General features: G+C 38.0%; 1 protein-coding gene across 1 annotated transcript; it reads right to left on the reverse strand.

Moving 5' to 3' along the window:
• On the reverse strand, positions 1–27217 carry LOC109069696. The gene is made up of 8 exons (XM_042763595.1): positions 26855–27217; positions 16463–16612; positions 11934–13444; positions 7612–7795; positions 5983–6181; positions 3658–4235; positions 3108–3253; positions 1–2332 (listed from the first exon to the last, which is right to left on the reverse strand). Exons 3-8 carry the CDS (start codon positions 13412–13414, stop codon positions 1528–1530), a joined length of 3393 nt encoding a protein of 1130 aa, XP_042619529.1. The 5' UTR covers positions 13415–13444; positions 16463–16612; positions 26855–27217; the 3' UTR covers positions 1–1527.
• Positions 27218–27398: the final 181 nt, after the last annotated feature.

Here is a 27398-nt window from a genome sequence, read left to right on the forward strand (position 1 = left end):
TCAGTTGAGAGAGATGGATACTTGTCATTTTTAATTGCAATTCACAATATTTTACACAAAAAAATAAAATAAAAAATAAATTAGGATTATTAAGAATGGAAAAAAGTATTTAACAGCTTGGTTGGTCTCAGTTAAAAGTACAATTTTTCAGTCCTGGCAGGTTCAACTCATCTTTTTGTTGTGTAATGTGGAAGCTACAGTATGATATTTCTAACAGTATCAATGCCATTGGGAAAAAAAACAGTAAATATTCATGTCGAAACCTAAATGCCTAAATCCAGTGATTGTGACAATTCCTATCCACTTTAAACATATAGAGAGACCAGAAAGATTGTGATTGATTGCTATTGCTGAAGTCAACTGTGGTTCATTTTCTTTTAAAGCTAAAGCAATCTTTAAAATAAAGTACAGTAAAGCTCTGTAAACTGCAGAACATCGTCCTTGCTCCAGTTTAGGATCTCCATATTAAAGTGCATCAAACAAAAACAGTTAACATTTAACAAGTTATCATAAAGCACAGTCTGTATATCAGTGGGGAAGTCTGAATATAATAGCAGCTACAGAAAAATTATAGATCTTTTTCTCAATTTGACATAAGGCCTGATTTGTGGGTAAAAGTGGAGGGAAAACTTGAACAGAATAGTACTAAGGACTCATTCAGTATCAAATAAACAAAGGCACATATTTCTCCCCCTCAGAGTTCACAAAGGAAAGCAAAATTGTAATTATAAACTACATCATTTCGGGAGGAGGGGGAAACAGCTAATGGACATTTTCTAATTGAAGATCTGGTTCATGGCCACAGATGTTTTCAGCACAGCCATTAATGTGGCAATGACAATACTTGATGCTTAGACTGATGCTACACCCTCATAAGATTTTGGAGAAAACATACATAAAACAAAAAATGGTTTGTTACATCACTGATCACAATAATATGGGTACCTGTGTACAAAAACTGCTTGACTGCTGCTACATAATACAATGAAGATTATTGCTGTTTTGTAAACCAGCACAGTGATACAAAAATGAGAACTGCTCCCGAATGGCAGTGGGAATAGATGCTAACGGAAGAGGGAATTACAATGATCTGAAAACAAAACAGCTTTACCTCAGTCTTCACACAAATCCATCCAATCACAAACATGTTCCCTCATGCTTATCACAAAAACCATTTCACAACTGAGAACATTTCTCCTCAGTGCCAAACTGGTTGTACAATCAGTGTTTTACAAGTGCAGCAGTGAGGCGCCTAACAAGGCCCTCATTTTGGTATGCCAAAGAGCATTACTTTTAGCTTGACAGTGGATTTATCCTCTTCCCAAATGTCATTAACTTGCTTTCCACTCATACAAAGTGCAGTCTATATTAATATTCAGTCAAATCTACCAATTTAAAAGTCCATTGGTGGATGGTTCTCCCGCACAAATACTGTTTGCTCAACAAAATATTGATTTTTTTTTATTTATTATTTACATCAGAGTTATGCTGGGAAGGGATGAGGGATGTGTCGCTAAGGGCTCAGTCTCAGGACCGGCTCTGGGTCGTGTTAATCATGATATTAGGGAGAGCATTGCGTCTCTTTCTCCAGGGTCCCAAATCACAAGCGTATCTCTTGATCTGGCGAAACCACTGCTGAGTGCGATGTTTGTCGGAGGCACGGAAAACGAAGGCCTCACGTCGAATGTCCAGCACCTCAAAGGTGTCTTCACAGTCGGGGTCGGCAGACACAACGCAATTTGCCAAACGGATTGGCTCCCGTAACACAGTGAACTTCCCGCTGCTCTTGTCCTTGATGAGCACCAGTACACCGTCCTGCACCATCTCCGAGGTCTCCAGACTCCCTTCAGTCACCGTGTCTGGGTTGCGCAGAGTGCGTACCATAAGTAAACTCTGAACATTCTGGAATTTGAGGGATTTGCTTCCCTTCTTAAGCCACTGGCCATCGGCGGGCTGTGCCAACTGGAGCGGCCCCTCCATGATGAAGTGTGTGCTCTCTCGCGTCCAGCCCACAGTTTTCATCGACAGCTCTCTCATCTCAATGTTGATGACTTCTCGGTTCTTGCGGCTGTCGCGCCGGAAAGAGCGCAAGGACCATGTGGCAGTCCCTTCCTGTTTGGTCTTCATGTTGATGTGCTCTAGATGGGACTCCACGCGGCTCTTGGCTTCTTTTAAGCGGGAGTAGTCTGGGTGACATTCGTTGGTGGCCTTGCTGATGCGACTTAGCAGTAATGGGTACTTGGTCACACGCTGAAGTGGGGCCATGAGGAAGGAGCGCAGGTTCATGCGCCTGAGTGCCGTGTTGTCATTCTGGGACACGTCGAGGAATATCCTGAGGGATGTAAAGGAGCAAACTTTCATATACTTTCAGCTTGTGATTCATATATTGTCTACATAACATTGGTGATATTTGCTAAGGATCCACAATTGGGGACTGTATCACTTCTTTTTCAGCTCTTCTCACAACAAAGCTCTAAAAATTCATGAATGAAGACTCTTTAGGAGATTCCAGAACAGTTTGCTACAAATCTGATTGCAAAAAAAAAAAGGCTAGATGTATACAAAAGTTCTGAGCTACGCACTGTAAACATTTTGTGATTTATTGAACGTTGTGGGCATAGATTTTTGGTGCTGATTTAAATATGTCATCAATTTTTCTAGCTAAATAGCATGGTGTTAGGTAAAATTAATACATAATTATCACATAATGCCTTTGTCTGAGTTCTTGAAATTATGGCTGTATAATTTCCCTTTTACTATTGCAAAATAATAACCTAATAAAAAGCTTGCCAAAGAAAAAAAACACTTAACCACTTTACCAATTACAACCACTTAACATTTAATGAAAAACAGAAATAAAAAAAGAGTTCTTTCTTACATGTAAAAAATAATAATAATAAAAAAATACACACACACACATTTTTTGTATATAATTTCCTTAATGGTGGGAAAAAAAAAATCTTACTGTTGAGCTCTGGTTAGGATTATATTTGAATAGACCTATTAACTTGTGTTTGTGCATGCACATTTACACTGCTGATACTTAACTACCTTTATTTGTAACACTGAATGACAGTGGCAAAGCAGTTAAAGTACATTATGTGTACCTAAGAAGCTCTTTTTCTTTCTCCAGTGTGTTGAGCATGTTCACAGATGTGGACTGGTGCAGGCAGTAGGTCTGAAACGCTGGAAGCATGTTGACAAACTCCAAGAAGATTTCTCCGATGCACACAGTCCACATCCCCACATCCCCCTATATAGACACACACAACTTAAAATATATTTACAACAACAACAATATTTCACCAGTGTCACATGAACCATAAAAAATTATTGTAATATGCTGATTTGGTGCTCAAGTAACATTTCTTACTATTCTCAATGTTGAAAAGAGTTGTGCTGCCTAATATTTTTGTGGAGACACAAAACATCGTAACATACTTATGTCTAAGCTGTCAGTCAAGCGCTGTAGATTGATTTAATGCATGCATCCTTGCTAAATATATATATACTAAAGTTTAATGTACAGTCTAATGATTTCCTAAAATTCACCCAAATTTTTGTAATCAGTAAATTTTGGGACCGACACAAAAAACAAACAAACACCTTTGTTATGTTAATGCTGAAATGGCCAAATACTAGCCTGGCATTCCTTACCTGATCAAAAGCCTGATCAATGCTGTCCTGCAGGTGCTCTGTGAACCTGTCATTGACATCAATGAGCTCTTGAACGTTGCTGAAGACCACGGCCAGCTGCTCTGCTGCGAGCAGCCCTGCACTCTGCATGGGGCAGTAAAACTCTTCCTTGATGATACGCAGGTCCTCTCCGTAACTCGACTCAGTGTTGAGAAACTCTAGGATGGCCTCTTTGCGCTCTGTGCGTAGCTTGGAGCAGCGTTCACACATGCCTTGCTCACGGCCGCCCTCTTTGTCTCCACAGTCGGGACAGGGCTGCTGAATGTCCCAGTTCCTGAGGGACGGCAAGGGTCTCCTCCAGCCCCGAGCCAATCCAGGGCCGATGCCGCTGTCCACACGTTCTACCTCAGCTCCGGCACTGTGGCGGGCACGACGGGACTCTTCCTCGTTTTCACGCTCATCACTAAAGCCTATGACACCGCTGTCTGCGCTCAGGCTGCTGACGGTACTCCAGCGGTGCTGTGCTGAGCGGCTCACACCCAGGCCCCTGCTCCTCTCCTCACCTCTGGGCTCCGAGCGGCCCCTGGCTGTGCCTGGCACTGATGACAAAGAACAAACAAATCTCTGAAGTTCAGTAACAATAGTTACATTAATGATATAGTGATCATCAAAAAAAGTCTAATAAAACAGTAAAAAAAAACTAAAATGTTAGTTTTATCATACACTGGAACAGTAGAGGTAAAACAAAAAGAGACCATAAAAAAACTGAAGAAGAAAAAGTTGACTTAAATATTTTATTATGTAACACAGTGCATTTGAGGTGTTTTGAACTTCAAAACAACTCCATTAAGTTATATGTGGTAGTGGGACATTAGGACCCAGGGGAGAATGGTGTGTTGTACGATCGGAAAGGGCAACTTAACTAATAATCATCATGCAACATAAACCAGTTTAGAAGCTGCTTTAAAGGAAGCAGATAAGAAGGATAGTACGGGAAACTGAACTGCGAAACGTGTGGTCAGAAAGGATATAGCGACTAAGAAGCATAATGCACACTAAACAAATAGCATTATGTTTACACAACTGAGAAATGGTGGGCAGAGTTGGTAAGGTTGGCTATTTGCAGTGTAAATAGAGGTAACACTTTATTTTAAGGTGTCCTTGTTACATGTTACATGTACTTACTAGTATAATAACAATTCATTAAGGGGAAGTCTTGGCCTAATGGTTAGAGAGTTTGACTCCTAACCCTAAGGTTGTGGGTTCGAGTCTCGGACCAGCAATACCACGACTGAGGTGCCCTTGAGCAAGGCAACAAACCTCTAACTGCTCCCCGGGCGCCGCAGCATAAATGGCTGCCCACTGCTCTGGGTGTGTGTTCACGGTGTGTGTGTGTTCACTGCTGTGTGTGTGCACTTGGATGGGTTAAATGCAGAGCACAAATTCTGAGTATGGGTAACCACACTTGGCTGTATGTCACGTCACTCACTTTTTAATTATGCATAATTATATGCAAATAACCCTAAGCCAAACCCAAATCCTAACCCTTACCATATAGTAAGTACATGTAGTTTATAAATATTACTCAGTACTTACATGTATAATTACACTGTATACAAGGACACCTTAAAATAAAGTGTAACCTAAATAGAAATCGCCAAATTATTTTCATGTTATAAAAACTGATGATAGATATGATAAATCAATACTTTTTAAAATCTATACTTAAAAAAGAAAATTATAAAAGTTCCTTTTGCTATAACAAATTATCCTGTTTGAAATGGAATAGCATAACTTCTCATAATGGTAGAGTGCGGTGCTCTGGGACAGCTCAGAGAGTTAAGTATTTGACTGTCGCTATTCCTTTTAAGTTTGTGCAATGTGTTGATCTAAATCTTAAAAAAGCCACAAACAATATTTCAATGTTTGGTAATACCAATACATAAAAAAAAAAAGACAAACAATGGAAAATAACCAATATGGTGCTGATATAGTATACTGTGCACTCCTAACTTGATACTGGATATGTATTTGATAATTGCCTTTAAGTCTAAAAACAACAACAAAACAAAACAAACAGACACTGAGTATGGATGCTGCGGTATAGAAAGATAAAAGCAGTCCTCAGGGCAGAGGTCACGCATGTGACGGACCAACAGTAAAAGCCACCTAAGGCCAGGCTTTAGTAATATCATAGAGACTCATAATAACAACTAAAGTGATGACCTTGGGTTACAGACAAGCCTAAAAACTGTTTTAAATGAAGTATTGTCAGAACAAAACTAGGACATGAGTTCTTACAGCAAGAACTGTGAGCAAAGCGTATTGCAGTTGAAAGAGTCTTACCACTGTCCCTGTCTCTGCGGTGAATGTGCAAACGTGCAGCGGCGGCGATCTTCATCTCCAGCTGCTTACGCTTGGTGGCATCTGCAGGCATGGGGTCGCTGTAGTGGGGCCGCAGACGGCACTCACGCTGGGCCCTCACTGACTCAGCCAGCTCATAGGCCGCGTCTGAGCTGGAGCGTCTGCAGCCCGCCCCAGAAACCTGCTGATAGGATGGAGATCTGTCAGTCAACGGTGCACATGGCAGAGCACTGGTCTGAAATGTGTGTGTGTGTGTGTGTAAGGGGAGAGTTTAACAGTGTAAAACCTCATGAAGGCAGATTTAATCCCTAAGCACATATGAGAATTAATGGAACCACTAACTGTTTCAAACATCGATCAGAATCACTGCATTACGGTACATCCAAAGCTTTTAATATATTGTGGTGGTAAGTGGAAATTTCTTCGCTGTGGCTTTTCATGCCCATTTACTGTTAATTAAAAAGTCTATTGACAGACTCCAATGACATACAATGCATCTATTTTTTAATTATTTGGAAACCCAGTCATTTCAAATCTGGCCTGCTGGACGGTTATTAACAGGACAGTTCAGCCAAAAATTTATATTCTGTCATCATTTACTCAACCCCATGTTACTCCCAAACCTGTATGACACTGTTCTGTGGAACATCAAATATTACATTTTTAGAAATGTTTCATTGTTTTTAGTCCATTAAATGGTAAACAAAAACAGGTTGGGACAACTATGAAATACAGAGAGAAACTATGAAATGAAATAGCTACACTTCTTCACACAACTATCCTTTTTGGATAAAATCCCAATATCATCATCTTTTTGTGATCCAATAATGTATCAAATCTGGTCAATCACTTTATTTACCAATTTAAATTGGTTTCACTCAAAAATCTGTCACATTGTGGAAGCCAACTGGGTTGACCACACTGACCACATCTGCCTCAACTCAAACCTTTCACCTTTAAAACCTGTGAAACACCAGAACGCGTTTTCAAAACTGTACATGGTTACAGTTGTGTCTGCCACAAACACACATCTATGGCGTAAAACCCTCAAAAGGTCGCTCGACAGCATTAGGTTCTCAAGTGTTATCAATGCACCAGAAACAAGACACCGTGGCTTCAGGTGACGTACAGAGTAATTAATAGGGCAGCTGTTATCTTAATTAAAGACAGAAATGCAGAGACAGAAGAAGCATCTGTGCGCAATGGCTGACCAATGAATCATAGCAACATTGTACATGAATGCCAGCATTCCTCAATATCACCCTTAACCTTAAAAACATACAGCCAGTCATATAGCGTGAATGAATGTGGCGCAATGAAGAGCAGGCCGGCATCTCAAGCAGCAGGGGCAGGACACAGTGAGCATCAACACACAACCTGACACAAAGAAGGAATGTAAAGCAGTTACCACCATGAAACCTGGCTTTAATCCTCCCTGCGTGTTGCTCTTAGCTGCAGCTCTGTGCGCTTTACCGTGCAGATTCCCCTGCAACCTCAGCCTCCTGAGCACCCTGATCATGCTCCCGTACATGCATGACAGTTGCCGCTGTCCTCGTTCAGAGGTGATATTCAGAGGTGTGTGAGTGTGCGTGAGACGGGAGCATTCCTTACGCATTCTGTCGCCACTTTCCCCCGCTGTCCCGCGGGCTTGGTGCATGCCTCCTCTCCGCAGGCCGACGTTGTCATGGCAACGTGGGCAGATTGATGGCTGGGCTGGGGAGCGGTGATGTTAGTGACGTCACTGCGCTCACGCCACAATCGGACGGGAGTCTCGGCTGCAATCTCTGCACTGCAGCTGGAGCAGAGAGGGAGAGAGAACACAAAGGGAAGGAAATGAGAATTACAATTCCTGATTCTCCACACCTTCGTGTGCCGTGCAGTCATGCCCCATCCCCCTACAGAGAGCCGGTGCCCCCCAGACCAGAGGGGCTCACAGAGGACAGCAATTAGACGCATCAATTCACATTAACACCTGAACTCCTCGCTACAGGGCTCCGGAAACAAGCACAATTGATCTTTAAGATTCCTTTGTGTGTGTGTGAAGTAGAAAAGGAGCTTATGTATCTGTGGATGACCCCACACACTGCAGCCGGTGAATAAACAACAGGCGAGTCAGACTGTGAAGGTTTGATTTCAGAAAATATGTCTTATTTTATATCTTTAGTTTTCATACCCTTTTGCCATTTTTTTTGCATTTTGTTTGCGCAGTTATTATTTTTTTAAAATAAACTGTGAAATATTTTTAACAATAATAAAATTTGATTTCTGAGTATTATTATTTTTTTCTTGTTAATCTCACATAAACCAATTTTACACTTATGTTTTGGATTTACAGGAAAATATACTACTTGATTTCCCAATGGAGTAAAGAAAAAAAAAAAAAATTCTCTTAAGTGATTTTGCCTTTAAGGTAAATGTCCACTACTGTGCAAATGTTTGGGATAAGTAAGAAAGATTTTTGGTTTTGAAAAAAATTATTACTTGTATTCAGTAAGGACAGATTAAATTTTAATGAGATTTATAATGTTACAGAAAATTGCAATTTCAAATAAATGCTTTTCTTTTGAACTTTCTATTCATTAAAGAATCCTGAAATGTATAACGGTTTCCACATAAATATTAAGCAGTATTGTTTTCACCACTGATAATAATAAGAAAAGTTTCATTAGCACCAAATCAGCATATTAGAATGATTTCTGAAGGATCATGTGACACTGAAGGCTAGAGCAATGATGCTGAAAATTCAGCTTTGTCATCACAGGAATAAATTAATTAGAAAACAGTTATTTTAAATTGTAATCATATTTCACCATTTTACTATTTTTACTATATTTTTGATCAAATAAATGCAGCTTTGGGGAGAATAGGAGACTTTTTAAAAACAACATAACTGACCCCAAACATTTGGATGGCACTGTATCTTGTTTTAAGGATATTCAGATATTTTTACTGGAAAACAAGACAAAAAATAGTGAATTAGAACATTTTTTGCAGGGTATCAACGTAATTGTAAAAATAATACATTTGAATGAATGCTAATGGCTGTGCATTCATTGTTGAATAAACATACTTTAAGATATATTAATTGGCTGTTTGCCCCAGCTATTGTTTATATACAGACGTCTCTTAAGATTAAAACAGGTGTTTTGATTGATTTGTTATAAGCTCTTAATTGCCTCTTTCACATCGTTTCCATCTCCTTTGATGCTTCAGTACCTCAGAATCTGATTATGCTGCACTCATCACTGTCATAAATTTGCATAGACGCCATCTGAGAATAGTGCTGACATCTCAGCCATGAGCTCTGAAGCATTCAAAAGAAAAAACACACAAAGACAAAGAGGCCTTGACATCTCATAAGAAAAGAAAAATCACAAAATGCAGATGTTAATCGCTGGTGTGCATTTTAATTCCAACAATAAAATGTGAAAGAATTCATTCACAAACCTGTAGCCGTGGAATGACAGTAATTAATATAACACTCTGAATGTGGCAATAAAACCAATGTCTTTCACACATGAATGAAATTGTCATTAAAGCACTGCAGATATATAATAATCTGTCATTTCAGCAGTGCTGTGTGAGGTCATTCATTGGATTTTTCCCTCCTTAATTATTTTGTGATTTATTAAGATGTATAAAGGTGTATAAAAACACTTATTTCAGTGTATTGACAGACACTTTTAGAATGATGTTCTATTATTCATTTAAAGGTATGTGCATCTTTTCTACCTATACTGACTGAAGAAAAAAAAAAAACTTATATAAACATCACATCAGGACAAGCTCCCTTGAAATGTGCTCATCTGTTCTAGTCAATAATATGAAGTGACTGTAAGCTTAAATAAGATTGTGACTTGTTCTTCTTTCTACTATCAAGCAGGCAATAAATGAAAATAACTGTATAAAAGTCTCATAAAAAAGAGCTGGAAGCCCCAGGCTGCTCTGTAGTAAATGAATCCCCTCACTTGAGGCACTACGAGACAGCTGGGATATTGGATGTTATATTTAGACGGTTCACAGCCTGGACTGAACTCCTGCCCTAGAGGAACATAACATTAGAGAAAGGCTCTGTAATGTCGAAAAGCTTTTGACGCACCAGCAATTAATCTCTGTATTGTGTCTGGAGCAAAAGCGGCTGAAGGAAAATCTATACAGATTTATGCATCCATGCTAAATTTGAGAAGACTGTCAGGGCCAGAGTTATGTGCTGTTATGTTAATCAAATTTCTGTCAGGTTCGCATATTTCACGCTTGTGTGAGACTGTGTGTGTAAAAAGTGCTGTTGGTGGACAGGTGTGAATCAGACAACTGCCACAACACAGCCACTGAAGAACCCATATTATACAGTAACTGCCTCAGTGAATCAATGGGGAATTAAAGGGGTTTGTTGCTATAGTATCCAGTTTGTTGCTTCTGAAAAAATCTGGTTCTTTATCTTTGTTTTCCAGTAATGGTATTTATCAATAAAATAAAATAAATTAACCTGAAGCTTCAACTAAATTCAATGAAGTTTATGATTAAAACTACTATAAAAATGCTTTTGCAATTTTGCTTCTTAAGAAAAATATTTTTTCTGGGTTGTAATTTTGTACTGGAGAACAAGACAAAGATGATTAGGACAGGATTTTTAATAGCATTCATAGTAGCCATGTTTTACATTCTTAATATAGCTAAAGCTGCTAATCACCACAGAATATGCCACTATATGCAAATATCACATCTGCTACTGTGTACTTGGCATAAGTGAAGACATTAAGAATCACATCAATAATGATATATTCACTCTTTCTCTGTATACAAGCTGTGCAGAGATTCGGGAATAAATCAATAACACAAATACTGATGCAAATGCTGCTAGAGCTGCTATGGGATTCATTTTCACACTTAACAAGCGAAACTGATACACTGTTCCAGCTGATGTCCATTTTTCCCATTTAAACTCTGAATGATTGGGATGCACAATAACAATGTGGTAACGAAATATTAGCTAATAGAGATTTTTTAATTAATTGGTAATGGTCAATACTGGATATATATTGACAGATATTTAAGAATGAATTGTTCATTCTCATTTCTGCATTCAGATTCCCTTTGTCATTATCTACTAACACTCAGTTAATCTTTAAAAACACTATTCATTTAACACTGCAATATTAAATCTGTACTAAATCTCTCTTTTTTTTTGTACATTGTAATATCGTGATGCCTTAAACCATTTATACCATTTAAAGCAACTGATTTACATTTTTATTTTATTTATAAAAATACTACTAAATTGTCCATTATCGTCCATAAGAATCTGTATTGGCTCAATTTTAATATCATGGGAGACCCGGATTTGAATCCAACCTAGGTTCCCATTCCATTAACCCTCCTTCCCCCCTCATTTTAGGTCTCTTTTTCTGTGTTTATCAATAAAATGAGTCTAGAACTGCAGAATTCTGATTAAGAATTAAGAAATTCTGAAATGCATCTGTTAAAGTCGGCATGAAATGGAAGTTCATCCAATCTATTTTATATGCATCTTAAAGATCTTGTTGTAAACAATTCATCCATGCATCCGTTTAATTTTCTAAAACATTTTTGACAATGTTTTTTTTTTACTGATTTTAATCATTTTAAAATGACCTCAATCTTAAGTGAAAGACAGACATCTCTCTGGTGATGAATTCAGGACTTTATTCTGTCCACTTAAATCCCGCCCCTTTCTTACAATCGTCTGCAAGCTCACATTCAATCAATTTCCATCCCATCAATAACTGATGGATAGAGCCGAGTCACTGCCCTACATTATTTTTTTTTTCTGATAATCTTGGAATGTACATCACAATACGGAAGAAAGGGTCTGTCACAGCTTACAATGAAACTTTAAGTACTATGTGAATGCACAAGTCTAACACTAACAAACACAACAGCTCCCATCCACTCACCTTTTTTTAATAAGGTCCAGGGCAGATCCCAGGAAACCATCCTTCATTTTATAGATTTTGGCTCCATAGCTGGAAAGGTCTGTTCCATCCAGAAGGATTGCAGGGCAGCAGCTGGATGGGCCATCGCCACTCTCCCAGTGGGGTGGGAAGGGGAGAACAGCTACATCTGTGGCCCCAGGGTCTGTTGGGCCCTTTGTCTCCTCGTCTCTTCCTGTAGCAGCTTGAGGGTGTAATGGAGAGCGAGCCAATGGGCTTGTGCAGATGGGTCCTCCTGGGACCTCTGCGGTGGAACTGGGCTCAGACATCTCCGCTCTGCTGTGGTTCGAATCCTGAGCAGTTTTGACATCAATGTCAATCCTTTCCACACTCTGCGTTTCCTCTGTCTGTATTTTTTCCTCTCTATGCTTGTCGTTATTCTCCATTTCAGAGGACATGTGGTTCTTAATGCCCTCCCTTTGTCTCATTCTCTTAAACTCCTCAAATGTAGGTATGTGCAGGCGGCTCATCGGGGGTCTTTTCCTCTCAAGGGTTGACTGGGCAGAGTTAGTGCAGATGGGCTCTGTTGTATGAGCTTTACTTATGGTACTAGACTCCTGTCTGGAGTTCAGTGCCAGGTTAGGGGTGCTTCGTTGCCTTCGGAGTCGCAGTCGTCGCATTGCTTCCTGTTTGATCTCCTCTGGACTGGTGATGCGACGGGCGCTCAACTCTTGCTGTCCATTCATTTGCAATGATGTCAGCCCAGTCCGAACTACTACCTCCTGATCGCACAGATAGAGCGGAGAAGATGCATTAACAAGCACAGGTTGAGGACGCAAGGGCTTGTGGGGCTCCGTCACACGTGTGCTCTGAAGCCGTAGCTTGTCTCGAAGACCCTTTCGTGCATTTCCGTTCATACCCCAGTCCTCAACCGCTGGTAAAAGCCATTGTGGAAAGAGTGGTATATCCTTCCTCACTACTCCTCGGCGGCCGTAGATTGCCAATCTGTCATGGGAAGGCATTAAGCCGTAAACTTGCGGTCCCTGAGGAGGTCCATCGTACCAGTTGCTGCTTGCAGTGCAGTGAAGGATAAACTCACTGTCCAAGCTCCTGTAAGGATATGCTTTGGGATCGGACATGGCGGCCCAGTGCAGGTTTTCCAGGCTGCGGTAAAGCCGGGTGCCACCAGTGTTCACACAGCCCTGTGGAAAGTGCATCGTACCGTAGCCAGACTGGCTGTCAGGCTGTTTAAGAGGATGCATACTGCTGGTGGAGCAGTAGACTCCCAAGTTGGTGAGCAGGCCATTGTTGTTGTTGCAGTGGCCCGGTGCTACACCCTGGGCAGGGAAGGGGGGCATGCCGTGGTGAGAGAAATCAGACAGCGGGGAGCTGAGGACGGACAGGTCCATGGACAAGTCCATGCTGCAGCTTGCAGGAGAGCCTGCTGGGGAGTACTCACATTGTGGGGCTTTCACATCCGGCATGGCCACAGAAATAGCTGCCATATTCCAGAAAGGAGCATCGGGATCACAGCCCTGCAGAAATGCACAGACAAGGCATTGACAAAATGTCTGCAGAACAATGTGATTATACACTGAAACTGGTCTGCATCTAAAAATCAGTAATTCACCAACAGCTGGTGTTTAAAACTGTCTTTGAGTAAAAATTAGAAAAATAAATTAAAGTGTCTTGTATAGACTTTTGGCGAATTCCGTCCACTGTTGCCTTTGCTCAAACTATGGCGAAAATGCTATACAAATAAATCAAACGAAAAAAAAAAATCATCAGGGTAATAACCTCTAACAGAAAAAGATACATCAGTACTAAAAAGTAAATATTTTCCAGATAATATTTTGTCTTTTAATTTGATTTCTTTTGGCTTCAGTACAATAACATAAAAAAAAATGTAATTTAGCATTTTGATATGCAAGTTATTTAACTTTTATCTCACACAGCATAAATGGGCCTCTCTTGTTTAATACTGACTGCGGTGGAAAATAATTCATTTAAAAAAAAAAAATAACTGGCATACTTTAACCAAATACGCAAGAAATATATTCCACTGATAATCCTTGGGTATACGTGAGCGACTGAGGATTTTAAAATACCTGATAAAATCTAAAATTACCTCAGGTTTCAAAATTAATCATTAGGATGTGCTACCGAGGATTACTGTAGATGATTCTGAAAATGCAAAATTACCTCCTTGAAATGTTATTTGTATGTAACATTTGCAAATGGCTTGTATGTAAGGGATTCTGTTGCTCGCTTGTATTTACAGCAACCCTACAAATAGTGCCCTCTGTCCCTATAAAATGCCCTGAAAGAGTGCAAAAATGAAATTCACCCAACATATTTAAAAATGGATTTTGTATACTGGACAGCGCTACTGATATTCCTCTTGTTGTAGAATTGCATACTAATCTAAATCACATCAAATGATCCTTCCAAAGGCAAAACTAAAGCTAAGTAACACACGGATGTTTCACAGTTCAATAACCACTTCAGTAATTATAATGCTCATCATGCGTAGTTCCTATGACTTGTATAATTAAATTAATATTCTAAAAATGGCTCGTTCTTTACAAATCAAATGTTTGGTGGGGGGGTGTTGGTTCTGTCTGGAATTAAAAACATTAAACCGAGAGGGAGGAAAATCAGAAGGGACAGTAATGAAGAGAGCCACAACACTCGCCCCGGGCTCTTATTCCACTAATCAGATGAGAACTGTGGATTAGCAAGAAGAGTGCTTCTCTTTCAGTAATTAGTACAAATTGAATTGCTTTGGGCCATATTAATATCCACCCATAATCAGGGTCAAACCAGGAGTTACAAAAGAACATGTCACAATAATTCCGGGCAGCAGTGTTAGGACAAATCCATCTGAATATTCATCTTCTTCACAGTGACTTTCAGAGAACAACAATGGCATTGCGATTAGATTGAAAAAGATGGGAAACCAGCAATTTTAAGTGGGGGAAGCCCAGCATGTTCAGGTGTTCAATTAACGTTTGGCCCAATTTAATTAAAATGAAGCTATTGAAACCCCTCTGGTATTATCATCAGGCTAATTTCCATTTAGGAGATAAAAAGATTAAAATCCCCCTTTTTGTTTTTCTGTGAATTGTACAGTGGAGTGCTCAGGAGGATCTATCTTGGTGGGTGAGTAGATTCACTGTCTCAGTAACACTGCCAGTGTTTTCTTTCGCTTGCGCAGGAAAACTGCTGACGTGTGAACAAACAGTCAATTAGCATAAGGGGCTTGTTTAATGAGCATGTGGCACAGGATCAACTCACGCCGGGCCCACTATGTCCTCTCTGTGTGTGACAGACAGGCAGATGCTCCATTTCCTATTTGAGCAGAATTATTACAGACACAAGAAAGCGAGAGCAGACTGTCCATCACTGAGACAAAAGCAAGCCAAACCAAGCCAAAATACAAGAGATTCAAAGACACTAAAACTAGAAGACTGGATTAGCCAGATTCATGACAAACTAATCAGCTTCCCTGATTGATTTGACACTACCCTTGAGAATATACAGAATCATATATTGTGTTAATATATTACAATATATTGTATAATACATAAGGAATTGATTGAAAAATGTGGCATTTAATTATATTAAATTAAATATTATATGTCATTTTTTTCAGTAATACACTTCATAACATATAGATGTGCATGTGATAAAATGTTACTTCATGTGTATAAATATATTGCACTTATATTTACTCATACAGTATATACACACATACATAATGTATTTCTTTTTTTTTTATAATTATTTACATTGTTCATATGTTCATATACAGCTAGTTAACAACAGCACAAGCCCATCTGCATGTACTTGAGTATTTAGCAAAGAGACTATCAGCGTGCTGAAGAGTGCACAGCCATTACTTTTTTAAATAAAGTAATATATAGTCTTAAAGGTGTTTGGCCAGTCGTCAGCCTAACCACACGCTCAACTCTTTAAAACAACGGTAACCCCAAAAACTCAGACATGCCAGAAGATTTACTCTCCTTTAACAGTCAGAAAAAAATAAAAACCCCCCCCCCCCCCGCCGAATATTAATACTGAGCAAAAACACATGAAATAACTTTTAATTTTAAGATTTACTCTCCTTTAACAGTCAGAAGCAAAGCATGCTGGGAACTAGAAATCTGCTGTAACTCATTCTGTGAACATGTGCACAATATACAATGCATATACATATATGGAAATGTATTATAAAAAGTATTGTAATATATTTTGCAGAATATTCCCGTATATTTTTGTTTCGTAAGGGTATCACTTCTTTAACCAGGTTAAAAAACTCATTGAGATGAAAATCTGTTTTATAAGAGTGACCTGGCCAAGAAGTGATCTGGCCACTGTGAATCTGTATGCACTTTATATATATATATATATATATATATATATATATATATATATATATATATATATATATACACTTGTATCTGCAGGCCTCTGCTGAAAAAGTGTGTTAGAGAACCCCTTTAGGATTGAAATATGTTAGTCTTTTTGTTGTGTTAGTCATAAAAACTTACCCCATTTTAATCAACTCTGTCTGCACCTTTACTCGTCTTGCTTTAGGCTCTCATTCACAGGCTCTGAGCCAACAGAATCTCTTTTGGCTTGGATTAGAGGTAGACAAACCATCCACAACGCCAGACTGCTGAGACCTCAAGCACAGGCAGCTACAAAAGAAGAGAAAAAACATCAATACAGGCATCCACAAATAATACAAATCAATTTCTGAAATGAACAAAGGATCCTGCAGTATTTCTAAGGATTCTGTGTTTCTGTTTTCTTTGAGAAATGCATTTGCTATGACTGAGTTTTGACTGAATTTTGTTAAGAAGTCAAACACTCTGAATAAAACAGTCATCACTGGGGTTTCCCTTACACAAAGAAAATTATTTATTTGGATTAAAGATACTATTAAGCTTAATCATTTTCTTGCTTTCTATTTTTTTGTAAACAAATCAAATAAATTTTGATAATATTCATAAATATTAACATACACAAAAAACTGTATTCCAAAATATTCTAAATCACATACTTGGAACTCCTGTGATTCAAGACTCTGAAATTCAAGGCATATTGTGGAGTTTGGCTTTACAATTTTATCTATTCTGACCTCAATATCAGCCACAGACCTTCTGGAATTAGTTCAAGTTGTGATAGTGGCACGCCAGTGAATGCAGTTTCAATGATTCCTCATTACTGAGGGAGACACAGCGCGACCTCCACCAGGACGGAGTCAGGCTTCAGTCAATAAACACATTCAGCTGCTCTTCTACTCCATCTTACTAATGGCAAGAACTCTTGGTTTTTGGTGAATATCCGCTGTTCACTAACATGTCTCAGAGTAACAAAACCCTGAGGATTACAGCGGGACATCAGTAAGCAAAAAAAGAAGAGATGCCTTTCTACCGAGTTGTACTCGCAATATGCACACACAACCATTCCATGCGAACACTTTAGTCTGATTTATGACTAAATGACTCTACATTTAATGAATCGTTCAAAGCAACTCACAAAGGCTGAATTCAGAATAGCATACTGGCATATTACTGTTACTATTTTTAGTATACTAGTATGTTATTCCGTGACAAATTCTTCTCCGAATTAACTCACTGATAGATTGACAGTGCTGCTTACATTTCCAACACCTGCAAATGTGAAATTTTTATTATTTTCCATCAAGCCACTGCTGTAACAAGGTTGCACAATGATCTATGAAAGCTGCTCCATAGGGAATCATAGACTAAAAGGCCACATATTGATTGTATCTGCAGGTTTGTGTGATAGCACAGCAGGGGTGTTTCTAGGTTTCAGGAGGTGGAAAGACATGGAGCACAGATGGAGATTCACACTATGATTATTCTGCAGAAGACTGACCTCATGATTGGTTGTTGAGATTGATCTATTTCGTCTGAGGTCACAATGGCCACAGCAGATATCAACCTATTTCTAACCACTGGATTTGTGCTTCCACAAAAAGGATTTTAAGCTGTGAAGAGCAATTTCAGTGAAAGAGGGGGTCATATAAGTACACTGGTGTTGAAAATGGTTAAATCTGCATGTCTGTGAAAAATAAATGTTAGCTTTAGTTGAAATGGGGATGGTTTACAGAGTGAATGTGGGTAAGATGTGCTATAGGGCTAAAGTAGCCATTCTCCGATTAGTACCTGTTGGCTTTTTTTCCCCTAATCCATGTGATCCTGCAGAAAGCCGATATGCGGGAAAGCTCAGGAAGGTCTTCTAGCTATTGATCATTGGCTGCCTATCTTCCATATCTTGCAGTAAGTGGAATAAAGGCTATCTTAACAGCCACATTATCCATATTAGTAAATGTTATAATTTCTTTTTAACATCCAAAAAATGTGTCAAATTAATCAGGCAAATTTATAAAACACACATGACCCCCAGAATGCATTTAATTTAAGTTACACAAAGCATAAATGATACATTACAAAACTTAAATACATTATAAAACAAATTATACCACTTCATAAATTCATTTATAGATAATTAACATACTTTTCCACTTGTACAAACACACACTATACATACATTTCTGAACACAGCATGTTTGAATACTATTTACATTTTATATAATGTTTTGAAAATATTTTTTTCAAATTTTCTAAAGCCTGAATAATGCTTCATAGCATTGTTCCATCATCTGTTTCTGAGGCAGGGGAAGTAGTCATGGAGCTGAGGTAGTTAGTTACAGTAGAAGCGAGTGCTGTATAATCAGATGCAGAACTGAAGCGCTTCTCTATTACCTGTCAGCGGCGCAACACACTTATTCTGACAAGAGCATCCGAGACAGAGCTGGGTTACGACTCTTCAGAGTAAGAGGAGACGGCATCAAAACATGTTATAGTGAGGCTCAGGAGAGGTGAAGACTCAAGTACCAGCTTACCTCTGGTTAATTATGCTTCAATTCTGCAATGAGTTCACTGCATTCAAACAAAACGTACTGTCTACCATATCTGCAATATCTGAGCTAAATAAAAATAGTTTGTTACATCTAGTAATCACATGTACACGAGGTATCCAAGGTGAATTCCGTACATCATGCAGATTAAAAAAAAAAAAACTTGACAAATATACTATAGGGTGTGTCTTTTCCCGTAGCTCTAGATTGTTTAGTGAATATTTTATGCTTCTGTAGTGTTAACTGAGCTGATGAATAATGCATTAGGTAGATTAGGTGAGAGAAGCATTGTTAGCGCACAAGTTTTTCCATAAACACATTAGTCTACATACTATTCTTAGATGACTATGATAATAGTGATTGCAGGCTTGACACACTAATAATCAGTACAAAGCTGTACTGATGTTATTGCTATTACTAATCGGTGCACACAGAAGTCACAGTCTTTCTCATAAATCATTATATGTCTGGCAAAGTATAGATGCTGTCTCAAATAACTAGCACAGATTATGTCATTCTAGCCAGCAACAAGACAGAAGCAATTTACAGAGCTTGCATTTCCATGAGACGCAAACATCAATATGGCGATGGATCAATGTCTGCCGGTCATCTTGTTGGTGGATGTGTTTAATTAATGACCAAGCTGCCACATATAATATCATTAGTGCATGATTTCATCCTGTAAATTGGAGTATGATTGAAGTGCCAATTCATCAGTAAGTTTGCTTCCTAAGTAAGACTGCACGATTATGAAAAAAATCATAATTGTCGATTATTCCCTTGAAATTGTGATTATTAATTATGATTATCACAATTTACATTGAATGATGTTCATGCCATTGTTTGAAACAAGCTGAAAACACTAGCTGAAAAACTTTTAGTGCTTTTCTATAGTAGTAAGCCTCAAAAGTCAAATTTTCTCAAAGTTAAATTATAAAAAAAATAAAAATACGAATGGTATTATAATGTTATACTAAAAATAAAATCAAAATAATGGGAAAAACCCTTAAGATAACATGTAGAAAAAATTGCATCTTAAGTACGCAGAATAACATAAGTGGACTTTGAACGATTAATTGCCGCTTTGAATGATTAAGTAATTGTAGCATCCATTATTGTAATCGCGATTAGAAATTTGACTAATTGTGCAGCCCTATTCCTAAGCTTTCAATGCTGAATATGAGGGCAAATTTTCGTCTTTCATATAGATATCCTCATTCGAATAAGATCAGGCCACTGCTTACATAATGCATAGAGAGACACGGAAGAGGATAAGAATCTTTTCAAAGAAATGTAAATGCATTGAAGCTCTGTGTGATGTAACCCTGTCGTTAGTTTTTTTTTTTGCCTTGAGAAGCAGAGGGAAATGAAACAAGATGATAATTGCCTTTCATACTGATGAATCAATGCACTGCAGCTCCTCACAAGGATTTTTTTTCACCTCTTCCTGAATTAGATAAGTCACATGAACATGATACCGCTGCTCTGAAAGATAAAGCCGGTATAGTTACAGACATACTGTCAGCAGTAGTCAGTACTGCCCTCAGAAACATTGTGTCCGATATCATGTAAACTGGAGGAGCACTGGAAACATGCCAATCTCCTTCTTAAAAGCAGGCTGACAGTATATCACAGAGTGATACATAAACTCTTTTGATTATACATATTAATAAAACTTGTGGTACAAGTAAATACCTTTTTATTTCAGTAACAAAGTACCACAATGACTTTTGGACATAGTATCATGTAAATACCATGATGCATGAATATGGTTATCACTAAGTATGGTTGACGTGTCCTCTACATCAAAATTAAATGTCAAAATGTATACAGTTTCTTAAGTGAACCTATATACATTACTGTTCAAATGTTTCAGAGTCAGTAAGAATTTTTTTTTTAATGTAACATATTATCTTCACCAACACCAAATCTATCACATAATTCAAAAAAAAATAAAAAAAACATGAATATCATGAAATATTACAATTTAAAACATTGGTTTTCTATTCAAATACATTTTAAATTGTAATTTATTCATGTGGTGTCAAAACTGAATTTTCAGCAGCCATTACTCCAGTCTTCAGTGTCACATGATCCTTCAGAAATCACTCTAATATGAAGATTTAATGCTTAAGAATCTACTCATTGTTAACGTCAATGTTGAAAACAGCTGTGCTGCTTAATATTATATATTAAATTATAAAAGCAAAAAAAAAATTACTTACACCATACTAATAAATTAAAGCACAACAAATGATAAAAAAATATATATATTCATTTATAATTGTAATAAAAATATTACTGACCCCATACTTTTGAATGGTAGTTTAACTAGTCCTGTGACTGGATCACCCTTTAATTTTTGCATAACAAATTAAATGTATAAACATTATTTAATATGAGATCATAAAATTGGTGTGAATAATAATTATAAGATAATGGGCAAAATGCTATTTCATACAGTATTTGTTTGAGTAAATCTTGTCACACCTTAGAACGTCCCAAAACATTTCATATACCAAAGCACCACAGTATCATCATCAGATGCCATCACTGCACCATGGTATCACTCCAGTGCTTTTTCTAACGCTAAGTAAAATTGTGGAGATGATGATGATGATGATGATGATAAAAGGCAGCACTGGACAGTCTATATGTAATTTCCAATATTCCAAAGGCTATGACAGCTTCATATTTACTGTGGAACATTTATTGCTTTACCTTCTAACTACAAACCTCAATATTACTTATATGATAACTATTCTAATTGGTATTATATTGAGAGAAAATCTTTTTTTTTTACATTTTTAAAAGCAGATAGACTATTGGTTGTCATCTAGTCAGCCAAGGGCTCTTCCTCTTCATTACTCCTAAGTGTACTCTCTTTACTCCTACTCTGTTTGTGTTTTCCTTGGATAATGACACCAGCAGCTCTGGCGACAGTAACAATAACAAAAACAACCTACGAACCTGCCGACTTCACACTTATCAACCTCCTGAGAGAAAGAGAGAGTGCTATGGATACAGTGTGAAATACTGTGAAGGTAACAAGAGAAAACTGTGCCAAGGACAGAGAGGGATGGGATGGGACAGGACAGGAAAGAATGATTGATAGGTGAGAGTAGAAAGCCTGATGAAAGGGTTAGGTGTGGAGAGCAGGAGACACGAGTGATGAGAGATGAGCGTTAGAGGGAGGAGAACAAACATGAGAGAGAGCGAGAGAGAGGTGGAGAGACGGAGAACATCCCAGGAGCTCCGCTGATAGGCAACAGCGCTTGTAATAAGGCAGGATTGCAGATGTCCCTGTGGCAGAGAGAGACAGAGATATGGACTAAACAGAAAATGATAATATCATGGAATCACTGTAGCTCTCATTTCTCCCTCACTGCTGTCTGCACTAAGCTGTCCTGGACTTCACAACTAGTTCAGAGCTTTTGGGGAAAAACACATTTTAAATTGTTATTTGCTGTAAATTTTACACTATTAATTTTACCTTGAGAGACAAATACAAATAAAAAGCCAAGAACCTGCAACACTGCACTAAATACAAAAGAGGATTAGAGCCAAGCAAAAAAAAAAAAAAAGATTAAATTTCAGATTAAAGTCATTATAATGCAAGATTAAATTTATTAAATTTAAAGAAAAATGTCTAAAAATGTTGAGAATAAAATGATTAAATTTCAAGAAGAATTTCTTTGTGTTTTGAGAAAAAAAAACGTGAAATTTCAAGAATAAAGTTGAAATAAAATGCTGAAAATAAACACATTCATGTCATGTTCATTTGAACGTTTCAATCAGTATCTGCATTGGCTCCTAGTAGACCTCACAAATGTAGTTTCTGATGAACTAGAGTTTGAGTTCATTTTTATGAAGTAACTGGCTATTACTGTAGGATTGTTGATGGTTGTGTATGCCTCCACCCATAGAACGAAACAACTGTAACCATCTTTACAGCCATTATTGGCAAAGCAGTATGGTTTTAGCTTAGGGCAGCAGTGAAAAAAGCAATAGAATAAAAACAGTGATATATTCTATTTACACTAAGTGACAACAGCAGCATTTTTAGCGATATGCCAAAATGAAAATAGCAATTCTATTTATAAAGTAGCAGATCTTGGCAATAAGTGTAAATAATATTTAGATGCTATTTATACTTACAAATAGTGACAGATAATATTTGCACCTCAGTATTGTTGTACATTATTTCCACCTTTTCCGATGAGATATGTGATGAAAAAAGGAAGAAGAGCGAATTCAGCAAAAGGCTAATTCAAACTGGTCGATCGCATCATATGCTACATCCACGAGCATTACTCTCTGCGACCTACGCCACTGCAGATGCTGATTAACTCTCGAGTACAACGAGATAATGTGAACATGACACAAGTGTGTTTATTCTCAACATTTTATTTAGACTTTTTTTCTCTATCGAAAATCTGTGAGTTTAATTTTGCATTATAATGACTTTAATCTCAGGATGGTTTTAGTTTTTTTTTTAAATATTATTATTGCTTGGCCCTAATCCTCTTTCATAAAAGAGCTTTAAATTGCATTAAAATATTTTATAGACTACTAAAAATCATTTAATTTAGAAAGTTAACTTTTGATTTTCAGTTCTATTTTTTCTAAGTTACTAAGTAAATTTTGTAAAATGTTTTCATTTCTCTATTTTTGAGTGTCACATTAACTTTCAGGAATCGTTCTAATATGCTGATTTGGTGCTCAAGAAACATTTATCATTATCATTGTTCAAAACATTGCTGCTTAATATTTTTGATACATTTGTTCAATTCTAACGGAAAGTTTAAAAGAACAACATTTTTAATAGAAATCTTTTATAACAGTTCCAAAATATTTAATATCACTTTTGTGATCAATTTAATGCTGAATAAAATGTTTTTTAAAAAGTCTGACACCAATTTTTTCATAGAAATGTAGGTCAACCAAGATTTTAGTTCTATAGATCTTCATTAACTTTTATAATATTTATAAATAGAACAGGACAACTAATTTACAAGTGACATATGATTATTATTGGTAACACAACCTCTGACCTCAACAGCACAACCATACGAATACAGCAATCTATACTACTTCATGGGCTGTGGCATTAAATAGATGATAGAGATGAACATCATCACGCTTCTCTTTCAGTAGAACAGGACTGCTGGATGTCCTCAGGAGCTGCCTGTGGCTGTCATATTTCAACAGCTCCATATGAACCATAATAACCATTCATTGGGAGAACATCATAAGACCCACACAACCCTGTCCTAAGGTGCCCTCCCACACATACATCAGCTCCTTTGTTGTTCTTCGTGAATGAAGAAGGGATCAAAGCAGCGGATCTCTACGTGAAAGTGCCTCAATCTCCGTCAGAACCACTTGGTCGGTAATGGGCTTTCATCGGGGGGTGATGAGGTGAGAGCAGGATAGGACAGACGGGGGGAGAAAGGGGGATTAGGAATTAGGAACACAAGGGGGGTGGCAATTGATCAGCTGTCATCTCCGCTTACTGTATGCTGGTGCACCTTTCACAGGAAAATGTCCGGTCCAACTGGATAAGATGCACACTGAGCACAATCATCTCCATTTCAAAGTGGAACCATTTGAATGAGACCGCAGCCCACAAATGAGGCAACAGGATACAGCTCAGCAAGAACTTTAAACAAAAGTCTCCATTTAGAAAACCCAACACTGATTAAAAAACTATAGTGATGACTTTACTATAAATTAATTATGAATGAAAATATACATTCAAATTTATAATAAAAAAAAACATAATGTAAGCCTCATACCACATTTTTTAAACCATAATGAGATGGTAAAATCCTGGTTTACTGCCATTCTCTGGCGCCATTTAGTATAATTATTCCAAACATTCATCACACATGAACAATGGCAGTTCAATGTCAATGCCCCACATACTTTGCAACATAACTGTCTCCTCCTGCTGATAACAAAACCATACTCAAGCAGTTGACATACCAGAGCTTTTATTTATCCAAAAACACGCTTAGCATTCTTCATTGACATAAATGTGCCCCGTGCCTCAAACTGTTTAAGTACAGACAGTCTGAGGCAATAGAAGGTTATCCTAGCAAGACAATGTTTTAAACGGATTCATTTTTATGGGATAGTTCACTCAAAAATAAGCCTTTTGCCATCATGAACACAGACTTATTCTTAATCTGCACTGTCAGAACTTTAGGGCCAACTGCTCGTCACTGAGGCAGTATCCTTAAAGGGGCAACATTTGTACCTTATCTATCTGCATATTAGTACTTTAGAGCAGTAATATGTACCCTTAAGGTACTACTATGAAACTTGAGAAGTACATAAGGTACAAAGATCCCTCTTTAAGGGTACTGCCCTCCATCTGATGGTCACTTTACAATCCCATGAGGCCATGGGAGAGGAGTTGTGATTGGCAGTGAAGCGAAGCAACTGACGCTGGTAGGTCTCATGGCAATTCCAACATTACGAATGTAGTACTTCTGGGTAACATTTTATACTACATACACTCATACTGTACAAAACATAATTTTTGAACAGTTGCAAAGTAATTACTTATTGAAAAGAAGTATCTAGTATATGATTTCAGACACAGCCAAGCTGTTATACCCCTAAAATTTTTGCACATCATTTCTTACATAAAATACAAAAGGGGAAATGTAGCAGAATGTCCAAGCCGCTCTTTTCCTTCAATGACAGTGGTTGGTAATTAGGGTCTCCAAAAAAAAGAGCAGACTTGCGTGCTGCATTCCTAGTCTTCCAAAACGTTAATAGCTTTCTGAGAAGAACAAAACAACTAAAGAAGCTACTAACTAAAAAAAAATCTTGACAGAAAACAAACCTCACTATTCACTCTGTTTGGCAAAGAGAAGCTTGGCCACTGCAATAACTCATTTTGTGTTCCACCGATACAGGTTTCAAAAACCGTGAGGCTGAGTAAATGATGGCAACTTTTAAATTAAAACTTTAAGTTAGAAAGCAAAATCTTCAGATCATCAGATTCCCACCCAACCTTTCTGCTTCACAGAGAAAGCGTTAACCTCTGATGAATGCTATGCAAGCCTGCAGGTGTCACATCAATTTATATTCCAATTTCCTGTCCGCTGAGATACCCTCTTTCTTTCAATCTCTCTACTGTCCAACTAGATGAAATATTGAGGGCTTTCTGCTGAGGAGTGAACTGGCCCATTTTTACACCATGTGCGCCAGACACTGAGGTGATCGTCTTGAACAGTCTGGAACACCTGGCTCAAGTTCTGTAGTGGTCTGTGCCCACACAACAACACACAATAAATCAATGAAGCATTTGATTAGAGCAGATGGCTTCATCTCCAGCGATCTGGTGCCTTGTGTATTATTGAGGTGCACGGCAGTGGACCAGGTCAGGCTAAAAACTAGAATGCCGGTGTTGTCACAACAAAACAGCCTGACCCCTTCCTCCCTTCGTCACGACAACACGTCAAGGGGTCAGTGAGGCATGACAACCCCACAACAGAAGGATCGTGTAACAGTGCAGGGAGTATAAATGTATTCAGCTCTTCTCTTTTTCTCTCTCTCCCTTCCTCCAGAGATCTATCCTCCGCTTCAGATCTGTCCAATGTCATGCAGAAGTATGCAAATGATATTCACAGTGTTCCCTTGTACTGTTCACAGCAAGTCTGCTCTGCATATTCCAAACTGGAAATCTCCTCAGGTGGAATTTCACTCAAAAACCATGAGAAATTTTACACACAATAAGTAAACTACATAAAAAAAAAGAAAGAAAGAAAAAAGATATAATCTATAGTGCATCCACTGATCTAAATTACATCCTGGCATATCATCAGCACAAAACATATGTTCATTCTTTTCTCTACAAATCATCCCATTCAACAAGCACAAAATAAGAGCCTTTTAAAGCATTAACCAGTGGGAAAATTATTACATTACAAGTCAAAATCCCCCCTCCCCCAAATCTCCTTCTAGATTTACATACCTCTTTCTCATGCAGAAACATCAGGCTGGGGACGAGAAGGCAGAGCATGTCAGCAGAATCAGCAGTGTGCACGCAGCGGTCTATTCCACTCTGATGTGATAGCAGCATGTGAGCTGCTTTAGCTCTCTCAGCTTTTGTTACAGCCGCCAGCTCTGCACTGAGCATGCTCCAAACACCGATCCATTCACTGTTGGCATGGAAACCACTCAAGCGCAGACCTCACTAAAAAGGACCTCCCTGATATACACTCTCTCTTCCCCCCCACCTGTCCTCTCAAGGGGGTTTTCCTTGTTTTTGCATATGTAACCCTGTGAACCAAAGCAAATCTTCACAGACGAGAATAAACTGACGTAAAACATCCACTCATGAAGTTAACTGAGCTAAAAATCCAGCTGTAACTAGCTCTAACATCTTCTTCTGAGTCATTGTCTTCAATCCTGAGTTTATAAGAAAGAAATATAATCAGTTTAATCCAAATGGTGATGTTATGAAAAAAAAAAGATTTTTGACCTTAAGGAGTGTAGAATTATTTAACTAAACAAGT

The sequence above is a fragment of the Cyprinus carpio genome, chromosome A9, assembly GCF_018340385.1.
Source record: "Cyprinus carpio isolate SPL01 chromosome A9, ASM1834038v1, whole genome shotgun sequence".
Lineage (NCBI taxonomy): Eukaryota > Metazoa > Chordata > Actinopteri > Cypriniformes > Cyprinidae > Cyprinus > Cyprinus carpio.